The 25,680-nt window shown below is 38.5% G+C and overlaps 1 protein-coding gene across 6 annotated transcripts; it reads left to right on the forward strand.

Annotated features, from left to right (window-relative positions):
* Positions 1 to 1,806: 1,806 nt before the first annotated feature.
* Positions 1,807 to 24,593, forward strand: sh3bp2 (SH3-domain binding protein 2). Of its 6 annotated transcripts, XM_067484576.1 has the most exons (14): positions 15,503 to 15,741; positions 15,858 to 17,148; positions 17,690 to 17,829; positions 17,913 to 18,015; positions 18,263 to 18,380; positions 18,612 to 18,679; positions 19,499 to 19,584; positions 19,662 to 19,739; positions 19,972 to 20,707; positions 21,022 to 21,136; positions 21,629 to 21,684; positions 22,055 to 22,130; positions 22,323 to 22,382; positions 22,555 to 24,591. In XM_067484576.1, exons 2-14 carry the CDS (start codon positions 17,060 to 17,062, stop codon positions 22,690 to 22,692), a joined length of 1,863 nt encoding a protein of 620 aa, XP_067340677.1. In that variant the 5' UTR covers positions 15,503 to 15,741; positions 15,858 to 17,059; the 3' UTR covers positions 22,693 to 24,591. The 6 variants fall into 6 exon arrangements, with proteins under 6 accessions (XP_067340679.1, XP_067340676.1, XP_067340675.1 ...); XM_067484578.1 differs by lacking the exons at positions 15,503 to 15,741; positions 15,858 to 17,148 and adding an exon at positions 1,807 to 2,052 and having other exon boundaries at positions 22,555 to 24,447; XM_067484575.1 differs by lacking the exons at positions 15,503 to 15,741; positions 15,858 to 17,148 and adding an exon at positions 8,694 to 9,067 and having other exon boundaries at positions 21,025 to 21,136; positions 22,555 to 24,593.
* The last annotated feature ends 1,087 nt before the right edge of the window (positions 24,594 to 25,680 follow it).

The raw sequence follows: 25,680 nt of genomic DNA on the forward strand, positions 1-25,680 counted from the left end.
TGACAAGGCCTGAGGATTTTATTTAGTGGCTGTCTTTGTGATATGGCAGGATGTCGTGGGACTGTGATATTCGACTGCTGGTTCTGTTTGATTTTACTCATATGCTGTGGTTGTGTCTTAATATATTCAGTTATTACATGTGGTCCAGTGTAAAAAAAAACCTTTCATGCCTGCCTTCCAGTTATTATTCCAAACTGAAGATATCAGTCATTTCTGACCATTATCGCCCACTGGCCAGAGGAACAACAGACTGACTGAATAGTTGCAAATCTGCTGTATGAAATGTGAATGAAATGAATGAAACATACTAATAATACTAATACAGATTAGTGAACTAATAAGTAACCGTAAACTTTGTTTGTATCAATTTTTATATACTTCAATCCTGCCTTAAGGTCCACACACAGCTAAACTGGAAACGTGATTATCTTTATGTGGAAAACATAACAATTCTTTGCACTTTATGTTCTTTAAATAAATGCAGTACCGCGTTAAGGAGTGGAAAGTGAGTTGGGGTGGATGGAGGACAGGTAAAGTACAGGACTTTTTACAGTCTTTGTGTGGTTAAGTTAAGGCAATAAAATATATTTGGGTAAAAAATAGCTTTAATTGTCGTCATTATGACAACAAAAGACTTCAATCAGGTTGCAACTGCGATCACTATATAAGCTTATAAATGGTCTGCACTTATTTAGCGCTTTTCCACCTGTTGGTACCTGACACTGCTTCTCATTCACCCATTCGCACACACAATTACACACACAGATGGCGCACTACACTCGCCGAGAGTAACTAAGTTGAGGTCCAGTGTCTTGCTCAAGGACACCTCGACATTTGATAGAGGGAGACGGGGATCAAACCAACAACCCTCGGATTGGTGGACAACTGCATTAGTAGTTGGATGGAGACAGTGAAGTGAGTTTAAAAGTGAAGGTTGAGGGGTTCAGTGCAGATTGACACTGATACGCAAAGTTGTCATTTTGTACTTCTGAAATAAACTCATGACACAATAGAGTGTCCAAACGTGATGAGACACATTATAGCTTGTGATTACTGTCAAACCCTAACTGAGCACACACAAGCTGAAATGCACTGGTCCAATTTGCAAATGTTGCTGGACATTTGATCATTTCTGTCAGATGATGATAATTTTCCAGGTTCCATTCTTCCTTTAATTAACCAAAACCCAAAGTTACACCAGTCCTCCGAGGATTACAAGGACATTATTGTGATTATTAAAGCCCCAAAATGGCCAATTTTGCAACAGATTTCCTGAAACGTTGCAAACTTCCAAACTTATTATCGTGATGTTTTTAAATTACCATGTCATGACCAATAACAGAATTGACAGGGGATATTGGTTGAATTAATTGTAGCCATGGCAAGATTCCTGGGGGGAACTGATTGATTGTAACCGATGGACACCCACAGAGACAACATGAGGCACAACCTGCAAACTGCACACAGAAAGGCCTCAGATGGGTGGCAGAGCTTTCTTTCCATGAGGGTGTTAAGGCTCTACTCTTCTGGCTTTATCTGTTTTTGACTCAGCACACTTGGAGCCAAAGTCTAGCAGGCTTCAGGTTAACTAGTGACTGGGTTTTTATGACATAATTGCTGATTACACTGGAGGAGTGGTCCATTCGTACTGTAAAAGGGGAAGTTATTCATAAAGTTCTTCCTACGCTAGTACAGTACAGCCAGTGAAATGTCAGTACATACACCAAGCTGTCATTTCTGATAAGCATTCAAGCAAAAAGCGAGAACAACAATCGTCTAAAGGGGGTTTTAATATAGCACAAGTAAACATAGGTCTTTTTAGTTTGTTGAGTTTTTTTTTTTTTTTGCTGGCTCACTGGTTTCTATCTCTGTCTGCTTTTGAGAGCTGCAGTAGGTTTGTGGTTGAAGGGAGGGTGTCATGACACTTCATGCAGTGGCTCTGAAACACCACACCAGGAAGTGAAATGAACTGGTCTGAAGCAAAGCTCTGCAGGGCTCAGTCCACTGATGACACAGTCAGAGGAGCGACGCAGCTGACGTAGCTGTCCATGGGTAAGTTTAACACGCATTTAACTGAAATTTTCCAATGTTTTCTTCGTGTTGTGCACTTTATGTGTTGTTTGGCTCTTTAAAGTGTGCATTTAAACACGGCTGCAGTGCTGCCTGGTGTGAGAGAGAGTGCAGCTCCCTCAAGATATGCAAGTCACCCAAAACCTTTCCTGGTTTCTATGTTGTTGTTCAAACAGTATTTTAATTTTGCTGGTTTTAATTTTTTAATTAAAAAAGAAAAGAAAATCTCCTGTGTGTCAGAGGGTATAGGGATGTGCAAAAAACAGCTTTGTATCGTGTGATGTTTAAAGTGTTCTACAAATTCCAACAGTTTAAGTGAAAGATCGCCGACTAGACCTAATTATTATTGATGAACTTCTTGTCTTAAACATACAATGAGATTTGGAATACGTTGGAAAGCAATGTACCTATTGCTCAGCTCTGCCTGCATAGCTGCTGCCGCACAAGTGAAGCTTTTAAATGTACCCGACAGTAGCACTGCACTGATAATGGTGGCAGCTATATGTTAGATTTGTAGGTTGTTTCAGAAACACTGGGTTCTCAGTTTTGTCCTTTAGAATTTTACTAATGGAATCAACAATTGTCGCTGGTAGATTTTGTCACTTGCATAATGAAGCACCAGCTCTGCGACTTGGTTGAAGAAAGTCCCATCTCTGAAGGGAATTACCTCTAATTTCTTTGGACTATATTTTTGCACAAAATGAGATAATTCTGAAGGCTGCTTTTAGTTCAGCTTTCTTAAACTTCCCCTGTTGGGTAGGTGGTAGTGTTTTTTTTTTTCTTGCACAGTGGGGTCTACTGATAAGTGATTGAACTGGGTTTCCACTGACGCCGTGTAAAGCCGGAACAGTGATAGTAAGCAGGACTCAGTGCTATGTACATATGAGCATCTTTACCTAATAATAAGACCAAATTGAAAAAAATCTCAAATCAGTCCTTTAACCTCCAACCATAATGATATAGGAAGCTCTACCCTTGCAAACGCTTAGCCCAGCATTACAGCCATGGTCAGGACAAACAATCACATGTCTGTTGTTTTGGTTCAGGAAACGTGATTTGCAAAAAAGAGGGTCCATCCAGGCCTAAAACACTAAGAATCACTCCCAATACAGCTGCACTCTCATCATTTCAACAGTGTGTCTGCGCATCATTGAGTGTTAACACATGCAGGCTTGTATTAAGGAGTATATGGAGCTAAGCTGAAGTTAGCATCACCATGGGCTAATAGTAGTAAGTGGGTCTGCTTTTTCACCCTTTATTGTTTTGATTATTTGCTAGTTTTTGATCAGAAGGTTCTACAATTTCTTCTTGCTTTCATTTTCATTTTCTCTCACAACACAACAAAATGATTATATTTATATTTCAAATTAATTTTAATTATTAGCAATTAATTAAAACTATCATTTGAATCTAAAATTATGCTTTCATATTAAAACCACCAGATGGTGTTACTTTTCAGCATATACTCAGAACTAGGATGAATCCTCTACTACCTGAGTTGCAGCCGCCCGTGAACTCATGACACACTGCTGCAGTGATATCAAGGCGAGCATGAACTCAACTAGTGTTCAATACCATTCAGAATACTCATGCAAGTACAATCTTGACCTTTAGGAACATTCTGTCCATCTATACATTGATCATCTGCAACGGCTTATCCTGTTCAGAGCTGCCAGGTGGAATCAAACCAGGGACCTTCTAGCTGTGAGGTGGAAGTATTAACCACTCCACCACCGTGGAAAGAATTAGAAATAGCTCAGGTTTGTTAGTTCTGCTGTTGTTTCCTTTTTACAAGTAAAGCCAATGTAATTCAACTTGGACTTGGGAAAGTTACATTTTTTACACATAGCAAAAACTATTCAAGAAGCCGACAAAATGTCATGCAAAGCAAGTGCATGACTAAGTCAGTACCTCAGTGTCTTATCATGTTGGACAAATTATCAGGTTGAGATTTTAATTTGGAGTCTCCAATAACATAGTTTCGATCAGTCAGAACTTGATTCATAAAGCAACTTTCATACAGATTAATGCAATTCAAAGCTTTACAGATGACTGAAAGTTGAAGAAAGGTGCACCAAGCAAAAACAATAAACCAGTCAAAACAGTGATATTAACGCCCCCACCAAACAAAAGTACACTATATTATAAAAAACAGAAGTTGACAAGCCACCACCAAACGACAGCAAAGCGACATAAAGGTATGAGACCATAGAAGGCTTTACAAACCAGAAAACTGCTTATTTTTATCACAAAAGACCTTTATGTACTACTACTCCGCTCTCTTCTGATTGGTCAGTTTAGCAAGCCTGCTGGTGAGCTGAGTAAAGGTGGTAGAATTACACAAGCTCCACACTTAACCCTCCTGTTATGTTCAGGGTCAATTTGACCTGTTTTAAAGTTTAACAATCTAAAAAAAAAATACTTAAAAGTATTGACACAGCGTGTGTGTGAGAGTGTGAGATAGGGGTGTATTATGTCTCAAAGTTGCAAAGAAACAAACAGTATTTGAGCTTTCTGACTGTTCTTAGCTTCCATTTTGTCAGTCGGGTCAAATTGACCCGAACAGTACCTTTGTAATATGTAGGGAGGGGGGTTACAAATATGTGAACTGAAGCATTTTTATTTTATATGTTGATTACACTAAATAAGCCAAGCAGGAGAAGTTTCAAAGTGAGAAAATACTTTTAAGTATTTTTTTTAGATTGTTAACTTTAAAACGGGTCAATTTGACCCTGAACAGAAGAAGTGTCTCATTTTAATTTATGAACATCACTCCATTAAAAAACAAAAGTAAAATATAAAATAACATTTTTAAAAATCAATTGCATATAAAACTATTGTAATGTGACTTATGCTCATTGACCCATGATCTGTGAACAGTAAAGAACATCATTGAACTAAATATTGATTGAAATGGTTAGTAATGGAGTTCATGATGAGATATAAGCAATGTTTTTGGGGACTTTTTGGTTTCTGACACTTTTGTATAATTAAGTGTGAACATCAAGGCTGTTCCTCAGAAACGAACATAACAGGAGGGTTAAGTAGAAGTCCAAGTACCAACAGTGTACTACAAGAAGCGCTTTACTACAGGAAAAGCACTAAGCACATGATAGAAAATGTATTTAAATTACTCCATAGTTTTGGGTAACATCTGCTTTATCAGTGGTAATGCATCATAGTTTATTGCTTAAATTTCATTTTAACAACCTGTATTTGCAGAGAAGAAATGAGTAGTGTAGTTACAAGTGTAGTATTAACCTCTGAATCATAGTGGAGTGAAGTAGAAATACCATTAACTAGTCTACTTAAGTACAGTGGTAAGGTCCACGTGCTACAGCAACTGAGGAAATTCTGGGATTGAAAATAATTTGTGGATGTCAAGGAAGAGGTATTAATACGCAGGAGACTCACAGAGCTTGTGAGTGGGATGTCTGTAGTTTGGGATCTTGGTCAAGTCACAGCAAACATATATGACTGATTTGAGCCAGTGAACATGTAGTCACTCAGAGGCTGCTACAGGTAACGGTTTGGGACGTGGGTGATTGGCTGTAAATGTCAGTAAAGTGTAGAGAATTATCATTGATGTCACTGCCAGACATCGCTGATTTCAGATAATAGATATTTGTCACTGATAAAAGTAATGGAATGTGAGCAGCAATCTGATCTTTGGAAACAGTATTGGATTGGCCCAGAAGAGTTCTGCTTTGACTCACTTTGGTTGAGCCAGTGGTTTCAGACTAGGCGGATGATTCACTCTAACAGGAACCACTGGTCACCACTAATATGACTATTATCTGACTCCACACATAGTGTCTCTGATGTGCATGTGTTTCGTAGCGGCTTATATACAATATACAATCTGCATTATGGCCTGATCTGAAAACCTGGTTTGTTTATTTTCATAACCTTGTTAATAAGTGACAATTTGTAGTTGCAGAGGCACATGGTTGGGTTAGTCATGCTGGCATGACTAACAGGTTGTGGCATGAAACCAATAAAACCTCTCGGTTTTATGACTATTTTAATATATACATAAAGAGGCAGCAGCACTAACCCACACCTATCATGTGATATTTCATTATTTATCAATGAGTTGTTTAGAACACTAAAGTTCAACTGGTTTAAATTGGTTTTCCGTGCAATCAAAGTAAAGGCAATAAAAATAAAAGCATGATTGCTTTTTTTCTCAATAGTTAATATATCTAAACCAATTTGTTACCTGTTTTTATACAGTAGATACAACAAAAGAGGGCTGTGATTGAAGTGGAGCCTTTAACCTTTTCTTATCTGTAGTTACACAGTAGTTACACCGTAAGTATTCACACCTATCATGTAATTATTTAGTAAGTTTCCCCTTTACTACAAAATACTCGCACTGCAGGTATTTTTCTTATTCTTATCTTGTTACTCTGTTATTGCCCAAAATTAGCTTATTGTTATCAAGCGAAAACAAATATGTATCCATAGGTACTGTGGGGTTACTAATAAGTACACAGTAAGTTCTCACCCTGTAAGTCGTGGGCTGTAATCCAAAGCATGACCAATGACTGGTCTACCAGTCTCCTACAGAAGTTGCTCCTATAGAAGTTTTAGAAAAGAAGGTTTAGAAAAGAATCACCCTCCTCAGAAAACAGAACTCTACAAAGTAATCTGCTTTAATAACTAAATATAGAACTGAAAATAAGTAAATGCTTACAGATTCCCCCCCTTTAAAGTAACTCACATAAATTATCACTGCTGCAGCCAATTAGTTAATTAGTTAAATGGAGATACTTTGTGTAGAGTAAATGTGTGTAAAAGATTGTAGTATAAATACACCTTTATCTGGAAGGTCCAGTTACTGGTGATTTAGTATCCTGCTCATAATCTGCACCATGAAGACAAGAGAGCACATCACTCTGAGACGAGCTTTAAATAACATTAATCAGGGTGGACACGAGAACATTTCCTAGTCATTAAACATCTCTTGGAATACAGTTCCGTTCGTTAGAAATGAAAGGAAAATGGCACCAGCATAAATGTGTCTTGAGCAGGTTGTCCTCAAAAAGTGACCATGCAAAAGCGACTTGAGACTAATAAGAAAGACGGCCGGAACACCTACAGTAGGACCCCTCTGAAGAATGAAGATTTAGGTGAGTTACGCTGAAGGGGTTACAGCAGTAACTCATTTTCAGTTTTATATGTTATATATGATTCAATATTGTAAAAAAAAAACATGCAAACCATCCAACCATCCAAGGGAAGTGATTCTTTTCTATGTCCACTGTAGATACAAAGTTTGTGTGCTGTATCTAAGCTCTGAGGTGTGTTGTATATGCAGTCTTTTATACGATTTATCACATGAATGCAATACAAATGGGAAGTGTGTTATGAAGTGAGAAATATGATGAGTTATTATTTTAGATGTTCAGTGCACTGGAAGTAAAACTTAGAAGAAGAGTTTCAAGTCTGGATTGAAAGGCCACAGCAGAGTCAGACTACCTGATGTTAGTCTAAGTAGTTAGACAACCTAAATTTCAACATTTTAAAATGCATTATCATAAATCTGATGAGGAGGAGAAATCACGTTACTCTTCTGCTGCATGAATATACTGATTTCCAGTAACTAGGTTCCTTATTGTATGTGCATGTAAACCTGTTCCCCGATTACCCAAGAAAGGTTTCTCTGAGTAACCTGGTTTCTTAAGTCCAAGTAAACGCAGTGTTTGTGTCATCTCGTATTACATAAATATTAGCTAATGCTGACTTAGCAAGAATTTGACAGATCTGCATGGGAAAACATTTTCAAACAGCCCTTATTTCCCCCATTCCCTGCACAGACTGGATGAATTTTAAATTGAGTGAAAAAATGGCCTATGTGCCTGACTAGCATTGACCTATGTTAACACGTTGGACCAATCAATCCAACTGTAGGAAAATTAAAAAAAATAAATAAATCTTTGTCATTGAACACAATCCAGTGTTTCACAGAACTGCGCCATTCTGACTTTCTTGTCTGGCGATGGAATTAATTGAGGAAGACTGAGACGATCATTTAAGGAACCGATCATTAAGGACGTCTTCCTTTAATGCTGCAAAACTCTGCAGAATGTCCATAAGTTACAGGGAAGATGTGTAGACTACAATAACACATAAGAAAAATAGGTGTAAGTTGTGTAGAACCACATTTTATGACACAGGGAAGTCGCAGAAACACTTCAGTGTTCAACACAGTTCAGATTTGACATGGAGTAGAAAGTAGCATGAAAGTTCACCTGGAGTCTCACACAGGAACAGGTACCTTTCAAATTGTAATTGTAGATGTAAATACACGCGTTTGTGTGTGTGTGTGTGTGTGTGTGTGTGTGTGTGTGTGTGTGTGTGTGTGTGTGTGGTTGTGTGTGTGTGTGTGTGTGTGTGTGTGTGTTCGCTTGACCTATTGTTCCAGGGGTGGAAAGTCCCCAGGCCTCTATTTCAGGTCTTGTCTGTCCAACCGTGTGAATTAAGTGTGTGTAATGGTGGGGGTTGCATCTAGCAGCCAGTTACATACTAGTTCTAAGGAAGCAGGAAGGAACACGCTTGCAGTGCGTCGACCAATGAGAAGCCAGGGCTGAAGGAGGAGGCCCCTTCAGGAAATGACTGGGGAGAGTATCAGAGGTTCAGACCACCAACAGACTTCCTAATCGACACAACTGATCTGTCTTTCTGGATCTTCAAGCTATAGTTCTACCTTGGCTCGCGTTTACTTTAAACCTCCATCTATTCTTTTATTGATCTGTCTTTGAATTCTGTTTATTCCACATCAACTCCTCGAATTTGAAACCTGCTCATCCACCCAAGCGTACATCCGTCCTCCTTTGCTCCACAAGGTTTAGAAGTATGCAGGTGTATTGCACTGTGCTGCTACCATCATGTCTGCTGACATGTCTAGTCAGTCCCTGAAGAAGAAGAAGTCGGTTGCGCGGACCTCCAAGCCCAGCGTCAGGATGTGTATTCGGGAACAGAGGGGTTTCATGTAAGTTTGGCTTCTATCCTCAGTTTTCTTCACGAGCTTGGCTCATCTTTTAAATTTGGCTTTACACTTTACTTTTCCCCTTGTCTCCGTTTGCACACTTACCACTGATATGGCTGCATTGCCCTGATTACGCGCCCTGATTTGCTGTAATGGTTCAGGTTCTTTTTATCATTTGGGTATCTGGGGTGCTTTTCAAACCTGCTCAGTGGGCAGTTTGGTTATTTGATGCCATCCCCGTAAAAGACTTCAGGGAAGCAACTGAGGCGTTTCAACCTTGTTGTCCGCAGCTTTAAAGCTGCAAACCATAGTTGGATAAAATCCCATAATATTGTTCTTTTTATCATTTTGCATGATTCTTTCAATCACAAAAAGGTTGTTACCTAACTTCTGCGGCGCTTGGTCCTGTTACGGCACCCTACCATTTATAGAAAAGCCACATAGTCAGAGGTTGCTATTTTCTTGCAACATATTTGCAGTAGTGGCTATTTCATAGCTTTGCTGAGCAATAGAAATGAGCGATGTCCATTTCAGCTGCTGAACACCTGCACTGCAGAATCAGCAACACTCACTCCACCTTCAACACACTCCATTTCCACGCTGATGAAGAGTATGACAGTTGAAATAGCTCTTGTGAAAGTCCAGAGGGGTCAAGAAATTTCCCAAGAAATTCCCAAGAAACATTTACCCAAATTTATAAAGAAAAGAAAGAAGAAAAAGAAGCAAATCAGTGAGAAAAATACAACTAATACGTACCAAAGGAGAGCAAAAAGCACAAGGAAAAAACGTAAGATAAAATGACATTAAACCCCTTTATTATGTTAATACAGCAAACTTAATGAGTCTGAACATAATTTAAAGACACTGCAAAAAGCATTTCGTAAATACAAACAGCTGAGTTGTGCAGTAATTACTGTAGTAAAGTGGGATGTGTCAAGTAATGACAGTATGTAATTTCTACATGCAATATTCCAATAGTTTTTTTGGTAATCGCCTGAGGAATTTTATCACATTTATCATATTTTTTATCCAACGAAATAAGAATACTGTAGTTGTCACATACAATTAAACAGTGTTTGTTGTGAAAAAATCTCTTAGTAAAGTACGTGCATGTGTCCTTTTTTGGAGTAACTTGATGTACTGTATCACTGCATGTAGTGGAATAAATACACGTACCTCCACACCGCATCTAGATACTTTAATAACAACATATGAAGACAAAAACGTTGCATATGCATTAGCTATTCGTATAAGGGAAACGCGGCTGTGGGAAGATTGCAGGTTTGTTTCCCACATCGATAGGCCGACCTTGTGTCACCTAACCATCTGTCAGAACAGCAAAGAACCTCTGAATATTTTAATGACTTTTTTTTTTGTTTGTTTTTGAGTCAACACCAGAATTTAAACCTCATACAGGCACCAGAAACAAATCAATTTGCTGTTATTTCAGCTTTGACACAAATGCATCTAATTTTCCAATGGACATACAACTGCAGTTGTAGAGAGAAGACAAAAAGGTGCATTTACAGGAAACTTGTTCTTGTTTTTTGACCCCGTGTAGAGCTGAGGAAGGAGGGTGGGCATGTACTCAGAGCAAAATCTCAATGTTTTCTCTCTCACTCTCTCTCTCTTCCTGCCTCTTATTCTCCCTTTACCTTTCACTTTATCGCTAACTCGCTGGCTGCTCGTTTTTCTTATCTTTGTGGTTTTTGCTTCAGAACAGTTAACACAGCTACAGTTTGACTTCTAATCTTTGGCAAGACTTACAGTACAGTGTTGTGTGTGTTCAGTTGAGAGGAATCCTTTCTGTAGTTGCTGTGGAAGTGTGACAGCTTTGCACTTCCTGTGGAGTTTAACTGCCATATTTGGACACTGGAAGCGATGATGTGTAGGAGAAGCCATAGGTGGAGAAACCGGACATGGTTTTACTATTTCAGTTTTCTATGAGTCCACTGCTGCAGGTGTGTGTGTTTGTCTAAATTAATCTTTAAAATTTCTGTTCTGGTTTTGTATTTTTGGGTGCCACAGCCACTTGTAACTATAATAAGGGTCCCTGGTCATTCGTAACATGAAATTTATTTATTATGGCAGCACAACTAAGATGTTACCAGCAGCACCCGGCATCCATATAAGCTACGTAAATGTACCAGATACAAATACACGTCTATTGATTTTGTATCATCCTCTCAAACTTGTGCAGTCAAAAGCATGCACTGTATGTTTAATGACTTGCGATTGTGGTTCTTATCTGAACTGTGTGAGCCATTCAGTAGCTCTGTCAACATAACTATAATGATTTTTCCTAAAACATGCTGCCAACCAGGGAAACGTACTGGTTGGTTCTGAACGGTGTTGACAAAGAAATGGCTTCAACTGCAGTGTAGATGAGGTATACAACTTTTTTTTATTAAGGGTCATACATGCATGGAGCCCAAGGCCTTTGCTTGTGTCCCTGTGGTTCAAATATGACAAAATCTTTAGAAGGCAGCATGTTCGTGTCTATGATATGATGAATGATACATACATGTACAGTAGAAAAATTCTAGAACATTAAATGAGTAGACAAGTCAGGAAGATGATCCGGCGTAAAGACTGTGTCAAATCAACATGCGGACAATGATCTGCTGTGGCGACCATGAACTCACGGGATAAGCCCAAAGGACAAAAAATAAAAATAAAAAAATCCAAAGCAACAATGTTTATACTGCTGGGTATGAATCCAAAATGCTTAGATATCTTCTCTTCTACATGGACAAGAGCTTTTTGGAATGCTGACAGCCATTGTTACAGTTTTCCTTGAGGATCCTCAGTGTCCCTACATTGTGTTGCAGCATTGTTAATCAATTATCTGGACAAGTAAAGCAAAGTGAAAGAGGAAACACTCCAGAGTGCAAACAATCCTAGTCAACATCAGCTTCTATTGTTTGTTTTGTGCTCTCACTTATGTGTTAAAGAGTCGGTGAAGAGCGATTGTGGTCAGCTGATTTGTTATGGCGGCCGAGAGGAAAGCAGCAAGCGTTCGCTCGATAAAAAGACAGCTCTGTATCACGGTGTCTGTTTCCTGAGCAAGACGGACGTTTCTCTGCATCTGGGGCAGCGGTTTACCTACAACCTTTGCATTTGCCTGAGGGCTGTTCAGATGTGCACGTCTGTGTGTCAGAGGGGGCTTGATGATCAAGTCTGAGCTTTACAGCGCATGCTTTGCTCGCTGTGCAGAAAGAAAACTGGTTAGCCGCACATATTTTAGTCAAAGACACCTGGCAGCTGTTGAAATCTGTGCCATACTACAGGTGGACCTAGATGACACATTATCATCCACTATCAAAAGGCGGGGTGCAACCTGGACAGGTTGCCGGTCTATCTCAGGGCCAACACTGAGGGACATACACAGACAGACAACCATTCACACCTACAGGCTTTTTTATATGTACATATTCCATTTGTAATTAATTTTGGTCCAGCAACTGTTCCCAAAACAGTTCTGTAAAATAACCTACTACGTGATTTCCTGCACAGTCTATTAGAAGCTTTCTCAGAGCTTTTAGTCATAAAACATTATCATTTGTTTTGTTGTCATGGAGACAGATCTGGCAATACGTGATTCAGCTGATGGTTACTTGGTATTTCAGAGCTTAAACTCATGACCTTGTGAATCTGTCCACTATGTGACAGAATTACAATTAACAAGAAGATTAGATATGTTCTTAAGTATTCACACGTAATGTTGTTTGCCCCATTTCTGTTCCAGTTTAATCTCATGCTGACTTTGTTGAGAGACATGTCACATTCAGCAGTTAGCCTGCACTGACACCAAAAAGCTTTATGGGCAGCAGCAAGTTTGTCTACATTTTTTTGCCGTGAGGTTTGCCTCACAAGCCACGTACATGTGAAACCATAAGGGTTTGAGTGGTGCACTTTTTTGAGACAGGTGTGCAGACTGTAATCATGGCTTCCTTCACTCTTTGTTTTGTGTGTAAAATTCAAATGAACATCAACTGCAAGTAGTTGGAAGCTTTTTTTTTTTAGCCCATTAAAGAAATTACACAATAAAATATATTAAAGCTGTTGTATAAAGTCCCAAAAGTGTTTCAACGAGCACTGCCATTTCATAACATTCGCAGGAACACTAAAATAACCAGTATAAGGAAGTGTTTATTTTAGGCTAAGAGTGTACACGTTTTAGTTTCGACACAGCCTGTAGAAATCCTCCATGTTATGCCCATATATTACAGGCTCCGTCTGTGTTGTGTATATCCATCACTGTCATGTGATAATGAGGAAATTTATCAGGAAAACTATGCAAGTGATTCATGAGGGGTTTCCCACCTTCAACTTCAGAAGTTTCAATTTCTCTTTGCCTACAAAGAATTTGTTGTCATTAGTTTGTTCCTGTAAGTTCAACACAACCCACTGTTTTCTCTCGCACAGATAAGGCATCAGAAATGCCAGGCTTACAAAATTCTCCACGGAAGTGAGACATTCCTCAAAGGCATTATTCAATACATGGTTGCGAACGGTGTTGTTTTTATGGCCTCAGCAAAATATTGCAGGCTGCGTTGCCTTTTGGAAACACTGTGACGGGGGACGTGTTGGCAGACACTCACCAATGAAATGTCATCTACTTTTGCGTCTTTACAACTTACATTAACAACTTGGGTGCAGACAGTAAATGTAGACAATCTCACACACCCACGGTGTTTTGGAAATATCCGCTGAGATTGCCATCTGGAAGTTTTTCTAAACTTTACTTTACATAGGTTGTTGATTTGAAAACCTGCTCTGCAGGTTTTCCAACTGTCGACCTATGAAAAGCCTCAAAAACAGAGATACAATGTAAATAATGAACATTAGCTTAAATCACATAGTTTTCCATGGTGTGTTTGAATGACATTGTTATGTGAGCTGTTCTTCCCTTTCCTGCCAAACAGCAGCTCTGCCTTAGGACTATCAGCAGAGTTCAGACCTGCAAATGGGTAAGAGGGTTAAAAAGCCCAACATACTCCTGTTCTTGTTAAAGACATTTTAAAGAATAACAGGATAGTAACTTGTAAGAGTAGAATGTGTTTCAGAACATATTTGTGAACATGTTTAATAACTCAGTTGATGAGTTTTTTGTTTAGCATATTTACAGTAGTCTTGTAAAAGTTATAATGGAAGAGACACACCTTGGCAAAGTATCAAATACGCAGCTTCTTAAGCCAGTGGCTACTTATTTCAGTGAAAGGAAAGTAAAATTCAATACCCAGAAATCCTGTGGTTGCGGCGACAATGAGAGTTTGCATCTCACCGTTTCATTCAACATTTCCATTCAGTCTTACGTAACAGAAGAATTTATTTGGGCAAACAGGGCGAGTCCGAATCTCGTTGATTCGTTCATTTACCAGGAAGGTTGCTTTTTTTCTTTTCACCTGCGTGAGTTGTTATTTGGGTATTTCATTCATGTATATTTTTCTATATTTGATTTACAAAGCTGTGAGAAAAAAATGTGTTAATTGGTGCAAATTGAATATGTGAGTTGTTGATTGAAGTGTAAAATTGTATTTGACCCACACAAAAGTATTTAGAGGAAAGGGTCGAAATGATTTCGGAGGTTGTAGTTCATTATTGTAGAATGATGTCTTGTACTAATAAAGCAATAAAACATGTACTTTTTTGCATGTCTTAATATTGGAAATTGTACTTGGAATTACCAGTTTTTCACATAATATTTTAATTAAATTTCCTTCTGAAACCAAATTATTCTCTTCTGTCAAACAGGGACCCTAAAATACATGCAATATGCAAAACAACCAAATTGGCATATTTTATTTTATTTAATGTATTTTGCTATTTATTTTTGACAAAACCCTAAAGGCAACAAAGTCTCTTCTGATAGCAGCTGATATGGAATCACTCAAAGCACTTGGAATTTGAGTTATAGGTTTACTTTAATCCTGGTTGGCCTGCTGAATATACGCACTGAAAGTACTAACAGCATCATTTGTGAATATTGGGAGATGACAGCAGTGGAAATGTAAGGTCCACTATAAAGAGTGCCTTTCAACTATGCACTAAAAGTGTCATTTTGCGAGGGGTGTACATCATCCTGTATTCAGTCTGTTTCCTGGACCTCAGTAATAAGCCTGAATGCACGTTTAGGTCAGCTCCTGTCCTAAACATGAAATATGCCGAGTCATGTTGTCTGAGTTACGTATGCTGACTGTGTGTCTGCTCTGCTGTCAGGACTGCAGGACATTATCACACAGATGACATCAGTCGGACTGAGATAAGGTCTAGTTAACCGACAAATGGTTGCAGTTTATCAGCATGGCAGCTTTTATCAGTAAACATTTCATTGGACAGTCGGAAACCACATGACAGCCTTTCTACATTCTCTTGGTCCTTACACACACACACACACACACACACACACACACACACAGAGAAGCAGCTGCTGCACTCTGGGGAATTACTTTGTGGCAGTTTGTTTCTCCTCTATGTTTGAACAGCTTTCTATTTTCCTCCGTCTATCAGACCAGACTCCCAACAGCACGTTGACATTTGAGCGGAAGGTGTTGAAGTCAAATGCTGGGACTAAGAGTGGCGTTAATGATTAAGAGACTTATCTACAATGCGGTTCAAAGACTATATGGTCGGCGAGTGGCTGGATTTCCAGTTTCATCGATTTTTATTTACAGGTGACAGTTCAGTAAAGATATTCCATCAACTTATAATCTCATAATACACTGACAGAAAAGGTAAAGAGGTACAGCACAACTAATAAGCTTGGATATCTCTGCTTTGCATTTCACAGAGATTGGAGCATATCCATCGATAGAGTTGAGACTGTTTTGCATGCTGTGGTGACCCCAACAGCAAAGTCTGCGATATCATGGCTTTAGTCCAAAGTACGGAACAAAATCAACAAAGGTCTTACGCACAAGGTCGTTTTACGGATAGGTCCACCCATAAACCTCGGAAAGAACTAAGTCATTTTGAGCTGTCAATCTCTTTCATAAATGGAGTGAATGTGGTTATTTTGAGACTCCACAAAGCTCCTGTGGAGACATTGTACAGAACAGTTCCCACAGACCTCACGGTAAGAGCGAACAGTTTGTCAGATGTGAAAACCGCACATGGGCTGCAAGGTTTTTTAAAACTTTCTATCACAGACCACTGAGACTAAAGCAGGGACTGAATGTTGCTCTCATGCTCTCTGAAGCACATGCCTTCAGTAATATACTGTCCAAACCATCCAAACGTGTGGGCTGCCACACCCTTCTCTACGTGAAGGTAGAATATTTGGTCCTTGCTGTGGTCAGTTGAAACAGACACGAACATGCTGCCTTCTAAGGATTCAGTCATTTGAAACATAGTGAGGCTTTAACCACTGACAATAAATGGACTGACATGATAAATTAGTAAAACTGTATTTTATAGGGTATAAGAATTCTTTGTTGCTAGGCTTCTCCCATACACACACACACACACACACACTGTGTACCCTCACCAAATCAAAGCAAACACAAATAGTACAAACACACACACACACACACACCCTTGCTCTGTCCCACTGAGGTCAGTTGATGCTTTTGATAAACTGGAAGGTTTTTAGAATCTCATTACAGGATGAAAAACTTCACTCGAGATGTTTATTTAAACTAGTTCCGTCCCTCTTTTACACCCACGTATACAGTACACACACCTACTGCACTACATGAAGCCTTGAACCCCAGTTAAAGGGCTAGGGACATTGTGCACTTCCTGTATGAAGTGTGTGTGTGTGTGGGTTTGTGTATGTTTGTGTGTGTGCAAGCGTGTGTGTGTGTGCGTTTGTGTTCCAGTACAAATCTGTGCATGCTTATCTCACTTTGAGGAGTGTGTTTATGGGTGAGGGAGAGTAAGAACGATACTAATCAACAAAGCCAGTCTGAAGACGGGGGGAGAGAAACAGTGAGGCTTTGGGACAGTTTGAGTGCAGTTGGCTGTGTTCTCAGTCTGGTTGGCATTTCTGCAATGGACCTCATGCCGACATCAGGGTTCACAGTCAATCTGCGGAGGGAAAGCAATGCTGTTCAGACCCTCAAAAGGAGCCTTAACAGGAGGTAGGAAACACCTGAGCGTGTCTCACAGGTTAGGGTTAGAGGATGGATTACTGAGATTGAGAGACATGTTGATGCTCATACTACTTTCACAATGATGTAATGAATTCCTGATGATGTATTTCTCCCGTGTGAGTTTGAGAATTGAGTTTGGGCACCACCCACTTGCTTGATATCCAAATGAAACTTATGGGAAGAGCCCAGACTGGGCTTTAAGTTCTTTCTCCTGCTTTGACCTGCTTTGTTCAAGTGTTATGGAAAATTGCATTCCCACTGTGAAAGTGGAACTGGAACTGTAGACAGGAGTGTTGTGTTGGATTTACACAGATTTTTACCAAGTTTTAGTTGCAGTGGACGTCCTTGTGGGACAGCAGTTTGAGAGGCAGCCAGTGTAAGTGTCCACCTGATTACCATCCAGACTTTTAAACCATGTTTTTTTTTTTGTTTTGGTTAAGAAACACAATTCTTTCGGAGGCTCCTACCCTCAGGACTACTGTCCGGTAAGCCTAACCAGACCCCACCTCTCTCCTCTTCTCTCCTGTAGAACCATGTCATCTGCAGAGGTGTGCTGGCCAGTGCCGATGAGAGCCATCGGCGCTCAAAATCTACTCACAATGCCTGGAGGAGTTTCCACTTCAGGTTACCTCCACAAGAAAGGAGGAAGCCAGTTCAGTCTCATGAAATGTGAGTTTACAATAAAACACATTTATACGTTGCACATGCTGGTTGGATTGAAACATTGCTAATATCGGTTGCGTTTCTTACAGGGCCACTGAGATACATCATCATCCACAAGGGCTGCGTGTACTACTTTAAGAGCAGTACCTCAGCCGCACCACAGGGGGCATTCTCTCTCAATGGCTACAATAGGTCAGCGGAAATTTCTTTCAGCAAACTGCCCAGAGTCCAGTTCACTAAGTACCTGTTCACATAGGCATTTACTACTGAACAACATAAAAAATATTTATTTGAGACCTCTTATGTAAAGGGTATTACAGTTACATGTATCTGTTACATGGCAGTGTGACAGCGTGAAATTCTTAGCCTCATAATTGTGTTAGAAAGCACATATCGATATAAATATTTAGCACCTAACATGCATCTGTTTTTTTCACAGGGTGATGAGAGCAGCAGAGGAGACAACGTCCAGTAATGTATTTCCTTTTAAGATAGTCCACTTCAGTAAGAAACACAGGACGTGGTTGTTCTCAGCCGCCAGTGAGGACGAGAGAAGGGTGAGAACAGTTGCATTACTAAGAATATTTTGTAATACTGCAAAAACGTTTTCATATAAATATGCTTTGTAATCATGGGAGAGTCTCCTGCTTATTCTTTAAGACGGAAATGTAGTACAGACTAAGCACTGTTAGCCAAACAAGTAGATCTACAGGACTTTTAAAAAAATAAGTGAAAGTTTAACATGCACACAAACAATTCTTATACAGTATGTTTTTGTTGTCTTACAGAAATGGATGCGATACCTACGGAGGGAGATAGATCACTATAATGACCGAAAAGAGATCAACATTCCTAGGTAATTTCCACAAGCCATGTCGGATTTCATAGCGTAATATAGCTAAAATGTACGTCAGAATTGCAATACAAAGCCTAAAGCAAAGTAAGAACTATATTTTAGTGTGTTCAGAAACTACCATTGTATGCTACTTCTCCTTTGTCAAAGCCAGCAGCCTTTATCAGTGTGCCCTCAGTCACCTTTAAGCTATGAAAGGGAACTAATTATTGTATTTTATGTATATATATAGGTATATATATCAGGATTCATCCTGATTTTCTGAATCTTTTGATGATATTATATACTGTAGATGGTGGGATCATCAAAGTCTTCCCAATTTTCCGTTGAGGAATTTTTTAATTTATGAAAATGTTCCACAATAATTTGGCACAGTTTGTCGCAGATTACTGACTTGTTGCCAGTTAACCTCATTAGTTGTCCAGTGCTCCTCCATTTGTTTTTGATTTGTGGCAATTACTTTTCCAGCCTTTTGTTGGCCCTCTTCCAACTTTTTTGAGATGTGTTGCTGCCATCAAATTTAAAGTGCGTTAATATTTTTCATGAAATGGTCAAAATTTCAACATCTTATATGTTGTTTGGGTTCTATTGTGAATTAAATGTGGGTTGATGAAATTTGCAAATCATTGCATTTTGTTTTATTACATTTTCACATCTTCCCAACCTTTTTGAATAGGGGTTGTAAACACTTTGTTTAAGTAGTCTAACATTTTTCCTTTTTGTAGGAGCTAAATGCTAATGTTTAAATTTAAAGTCTTTTTAATCAAAGATCCACTTAAACTTTATGCTTTAATTATGATGACTTTTTCTCTGTTGTCATAGTGATTCCGATTCTGATGCTGATAGTTTCTATGGGTCGATTGAAAAGCCAATGGATATTAAACACCCTGTCGATACTACAGATACCGGTAAGACCACCATCCCTTTTGTGCATCCACAAAACACACATGTAAATGTTGTGTGTTAATACCTTTCCTGTGTGTAGACTACATTGAGGAAGATGATGATGATGACGAAGAGGACTATCTGAAGCCAGATGGTGACTGTGAACAGACATCCTCAGGTGAGGCCCCCACCACAAACACAGTCACCACTTTACAGTATTTGACTAGTACTGTATGTTAAATACATTGAACAAAACAGAAAATAAGCCTGTGCCAAAACCGATGATAAGAAGGTTGAAGGTCATAAGCAGAAATCTATAACCCAGAGGGCTATATATATATTAGGCTGAGTAACAACAAAAGAGTCTTACAAAAGAAACTGTCTGATTTCTCTTTTACTTACCTTTTCAGTTCGACCCACAGCTCCGCCCCCCTCCTACCCACCTCCCCCAGTGCCAGCAGGATTACAGATTCGCCAAGACTCTGTTCAAAGTTTGATCAAAGGCCCACCTCCTCCCACCCCATCACCACAGAGAATCCCAACCAGCTTACTCCCCAAAAAACCCTCACTTTCTGTTCTCCCTCCCCCCATACTGAAGGACCACATTAAAGGCCCAGCTCCCCCTCTCCCTTTCGCCCCCCACCTGCACAATCCCTTATCTCCCATGCCACCACCTCCTCCTCCCACAAACTTAAAGAGAACTCCTCAGAGTGGGACAGGATCCTTAGGGGGGCCCAGGACTGGGAAGAGAAACCAGAGCCCTCTGCCACCCATCACAGTTCAGTCCCCTTCCACTCTGCCCATCTGTGAGCAACTAGAAACCAGGATGGCTTTAAATGGGCCTGCTCACTGCTCCAATAATGCTGGAGGAAGCCAGTCACTGAGCAACAACCACCATAAGGAGCAGAGAAACTTCCGCAGCAAACCAAGCCTACCAGTTCCTGGAGTTTCCACTGTCAAGCCTGTGATGTCAGACTCTCTGTTTCTCAACCAGACATCCTCTGTTCACCCACCAATGCCTGGCCACCCTCCACACTCTCCTCTGCTTAAAACTGCACACAATAAGACAGCAACAAACAAACCTCCTCTGCCACTTGTGAAACCCCCTCTGCCAAGTGCCAAGATAAAACCTGGAACCCCCATTCAGTAAGTCAGACCTAAACACAAAATCTACACCTATTCTCAAAAAATCATTCTACATTTTAGGAAATCTTGTTGTTGTTTGTTTTAAAACTTTTTAGCAATGGAGAAGATAGATTCATCTTCCTGTTGACTGTTAATAAAAAATAAAATAAGTGCAAAAATGTTTGATTTAACCACTGTAGAAATCGAAACCACAGCACTGAGTAAACAAAAGTTACTTTATAGTCTCAAGAATGTCACCTTGAACATTTGATAAAGGTGTTGAAATGTGTCCCCTGGGATGTGAGCTGTGTCACTAGCATGTTCTTTTCCACTAGAAGAGCATCTCCAGAAGGTCAGAGCTTCCGTGACGGGATGCCTTCAGAATCCAGGAGGAAACACAATTTAATCAGATCCGGTGAAGAGGATGAGTCTGATGACGACTACGAAAATGTAAGAATAACTGCACTGGTGTGTTAGTGGATATTAACATTTACTACAAGGGGCTGGTGGTACATTTGCATGTCGCAACAAATTTTCTAGCTACAGACGCAATTTTTGATTTAGATTTTTTTAAATGAGCAAACAATTTATTCAAAATTAGCATTTGAAAGTCATATATTTGTATTTTTGTAATTCACATGTGTGTATTAGATATTTGGTTAAAATCTAATGTTCAAAAACAAATTTTAAGTCTTTCTGTGGGAGACGTCAACTAGTTACCACAGCTCATCCATGGGCACAACTAAATGTATACTTGTAACTTCAAGGTGTTCGTACTGATCTTTTAAACTTTAATACAGTTACACATTTGTTTATATTTTTATAAACTTGACATCATACTGACTAAAAAAATGTATCATGTATCATCTCCAACTTTTAATGATACTTAATTAAGCAAAAAAACTGTAAACATTTAGTTTAACCAGGTGTTTTCATCCCCAGGTACAATTGCCAGACTCCGTTTTTGTCAACACAACTGAAACCAGCATAGTAGAAAAGTAGGTCTCACTTTTTATTATAATGCTTCCCCATCGGGCTACAGTTGTGCTGCTATGTTATCTTCAGCTTTATTCCGTGCACTTTTTCCTACTGTCTTTGTTATTTCCCTTATTTATGAAACAGTTTCTCTTGTATGTGTCATTAACACAAGTTTAAATTTAAAAAATGGGGAAGAGAGGAAATACATCTGCTACGTGTTCAGTTTGTCTTGTTTGCAGAAGCAGCTCACTACAGCTCACGACAATAGAGAAATAATAAAAGAAGTTGAGAGAATGAGAAATAAATTAATTAGATACACGATTTAGCTTTATGCGTCTGTAGATGGTTCCATTTGTAAGCTTTAACTTGTGATGTTATTTGTTCCTGCAGGTTATTCAAAGAGGACTGTGCCTCTCCAGAGGACGGACTGTACGCTATCAGAAACTCTGGAACTAAAACCTCCAAGGTAACAAAATAAAAGATTCTCTTAGAAAGACAACATACACGTTCTGTGAAACGTTTACGAAAGTAAAATCAGAATGTGAATAACAATTATATAAACATTGGCAGTAGCTGGTATTTTTCATTTGACATCTAATAACATCAGAAAGTCACTTCCCTATATTAATAAACTAAAAAAAAAAAATGTGTCATCTAGGTGCTGGTGGTGTGGGATGTCAGTATAGGCAAAGCCAGAAACTACCGACTATTTGAAGAGGTAAGAAATCTGCTGCTGTTCCACATATACAATAACGTTTATGTGTGAATGTGATACAAAACAATACAATATGATACAACACGATAAATAAGTATATTCTATTGTCATAATAAAAATAGAACGTTTACAACCCAGTACTAAACTCTCATGTGCGCTGTGTGCTTTTTGACAGGACGACTGCATTTTTCTGGACAGTGACATAACCTTCCCCAATTTGTCAGATCTGATTGAACACTACTACAGCCAACCGCTTCCTCACCACGGCTCGCTCTGCCTGCAGAAGCCATACACAAAGATACTGACCAATTGATCAACTGAAACTGAGGGACGCAAAAGCAAAAGTTCGGGGAGTCCAGGTGTCTCTGCATCCCAAATCATTGTCTGTGGACAACAAGTGGACATAACCTCACTCCCACAGATGAAATATGTTGTCATAGTATATCAAAACTGATAATACCTCTCACTGTTCAGTGGACAAGCCAAATTATAACTGATAGTTATCACCTGGAGTTGCACCAGAAATGCATCATAAAACTTAAAGGACTATACCTTTTCTAAACTTTTTGACTTCTAGGTCAACCTGGGGACTACCTGGTCACCAGGTATTGTGTGTGCACAAATAATTTTACTTACAAACTAAACCCTTATCCTAATACAGTTACTGTAAATACACATAAGTTATTAAGAACAGATTTTAGATTTGTCATATAAACCTTTCTAATAAACCTATAAACTATGCATTTGACCAAAAATGTTTAACAATTTCATATTTGCTAAATGTATGCTACTTTATGCAAACTAACCTGTATCACGCTGAACAGGAAGTGTGAAATAATGGCTATGATGTACTTCTTCCACAGAGGGGCACTGTTACACAAATTGACAGCTTAAAAACAAATGTGTCCAAGTTAAGATCCAGCTTCCTTTGAGAATCTATCAATGTCATGTCTTCATCTGTGCTTCTTTTAGCCCTGTCTCAATACCCACACCATGCATGAGTATGTCCCTGCTCGGTTGACATATTCCATTTACATCGAAACAACCATGTAGCATTAAAGGAACCTAGCACAACACAGACATGACATTATTTTGAATGTCTAAAAAGTAATCATGAAAGGATTTGTCAAAATTACAAAGGCATGCATTTAATATTTATTTTCTGTGTGTTTTCTTTGTTAGATTTTATTATTCCCACCAGTCTCATTTGGAATAATACATTTTTGATATTAGATGACTTTTAGATCTCCCATAATGTTTGGACATGAATAGTTCAGACTAATCCACCATAAAGTTTCACATTGCATGTCTGTTGATCACTATTGGTAACTTATTTTTACTGATAACTGAACTGGTCTGAGGTATGTTGAATTCTGGGGGACCCTTACCTCTGAATACCGCTCTGAGATGGTGTCAGTCTGAATTCATCAAGTAAGGGTGATGTGAACTTCATATTTCAGACATGGAACATGAATAAGTGTTACAAGTGGTACAAGCAGACCTGCTGTGTCCTATCTAACTAATGTGTGCTACAAAACCATTCAAATGTGCAGTTTCTGGATGTTTTTCTGCTAAGAAAAAACGTATTTTCTGCCCAAACTGCCTTTTTGTGAAGTTTTTGAAGGTGATCAATTTTAAGTTGCAGGTCTTTGTAAAGTAGAAAACAATTTCATGTTTTATTAACCACTAAATCCAAAGTATTTCTGCTGCAGCATGTTAAACTGAACACGAAGAAATCAGATTTTTTTCCCCACAACTGTAGTTGCAAATATTGTTTGTACAGCACTGACTTTATTCTGTAAATTACCTTATATTTATATGTAAATCCTGTATGTAATGTAAAAAATGTAAAATTGTAAATTTAACCTATTGTTTTGTACAGAACTATATGTTGAGAATCTATAAAGGATATAAAGGATCAAGTTGTTTTGTCTTCTTTTTTTATTTCTATATGTCAGCCTCAAGGTTGCAGATTCATGTGGAGTTTCCTGTAAAGAACAAAGTCCCAGGTTTGAGTCTAACAATGCAAATTAGCAAGACACAACAGGCAGCTCATCCAAATTAAGGATGGGTAGATACAGTAGCATTATTTATATTTATCATTGATAAAACTTTTAAAGATGTGTTGCTGCCATCAAATTCAAAATCAGCTAATATTTTCCATGAAATGGTAAAATGTCTCAGTTTCAACATCTGATGTGTTGTTTATGTTCTATTGTGAGTGAAATATGGTTTGATGAGATTTGCAAATCATTGCATTTTGTTTGTATTTAATTTATTTGGAATTGGGGTTGTAATTAATTAAAGTTTTTAAAGATAATTTGTTGTTATCTCATTTAAAAAACATCCGTTGAGAAGTTAAAAAACAAACCGAAGCTCAAACCTGGTAAATTAAGATATCTGACACTGAATGAAACTTGATAATATTTCTTGCTGTGTAAGTTAGACAACTTTTAATAATTGGCAATTGATTTTGTGTCAGTCAATTAATCATGTAAAATTCCTGTTGTTTTAGGGCTAAATTGATTATTGATTCAGTTTAATTTCATTAGTTTTGCTTGAAACAGTATGTCGAGTATAAAGATTAGATATTATAAATATATTATAAAGATATTGCATCATTTCAAGTCAGGACAAAATGGCAAAATGTGCTGAAATTTGTACTGGTTATTAGTTGCAAAATCAGTTTACTACATAAAATAGTATCATTGTTAATTAGGTGAAACCTTAACTAAAACATGGTGATGACAAATTGACGCTTGAGCCTAAACTAATTTTTGTGCAACTTGTTGCATCTTTAAGGTGACGCCACAAGATGGTGCTCTAACAAAAGCTCAGACAGCAGAAAACTACCCCTGCAAATACTGGGTGGACCACAGTTATTTGGGCAGAGGTGGTAGAAGTACACAAACTCAGTACATACATGTGGTCCCCTTACATTTAAAATACTTTGGCCAAATTAAAAATTCAAACACTAAAATGGATTTAAAGTACAAGATTACGAGGACAACCACTGAGAAAAGATACACAAGTATGTTATATGTTTAAAATATATTTAAACAATATTGTATTAAATGTCGATAACATAAATCCATGGGTCTAGTCCAGATGAAAATTATGGCAAAGAAAATGGATAATAAAGAAAAAGTTGTTGACATCATTGTTATACAAAATATTGCAACAGATGTTTGATATGTGAAAAGTCTTTGGGCCACTTGCACAAAAGACCACATGTAGCACTGTCTTCAGGTACAGTCTTTGGCTGAATGAGCTTCCCTGCTGCCACAGCTCATTGTGGAGT

The sequence above is a fragment of the Channa argus genome, chromosome 18, assembly GCF_033026475.1.
Source record: "Channa argus isolate prfri chromosome 18, Channa argus male v1.0, whole genome shotgun sequence".
In the NCBI taxonomy this organism is placed as follows: Eukaryota; Metazoa; Chordata; class Actinopteri; order Anabantiformes; family Channidae; genus Channa; species Channa argus.

Coding starts and splice junctions, on each gene's coding strand:
- sh3bp2 (XM_067484574.1), top strand. CDS start 8,964: ATGTCTGCTGACATGTCTAGTCAGTCCCTGAAGAAGAAGAAGTCGGTT. Junction 9,068..17,689: donor CGGGAACAGAGGGGTTTCAT/GTAAGTTTGGCT, acceptor TCTCTCCTGTAG/AACCATGTCATCTGCAGAGG. Junction 21,685..22,054: donor GAAACCAGCATAGTAGAAAA/GTAGGTCTCACT, acceptor TTGTTCCTGCAG/GTTATTCAAAGAGGACTGTG.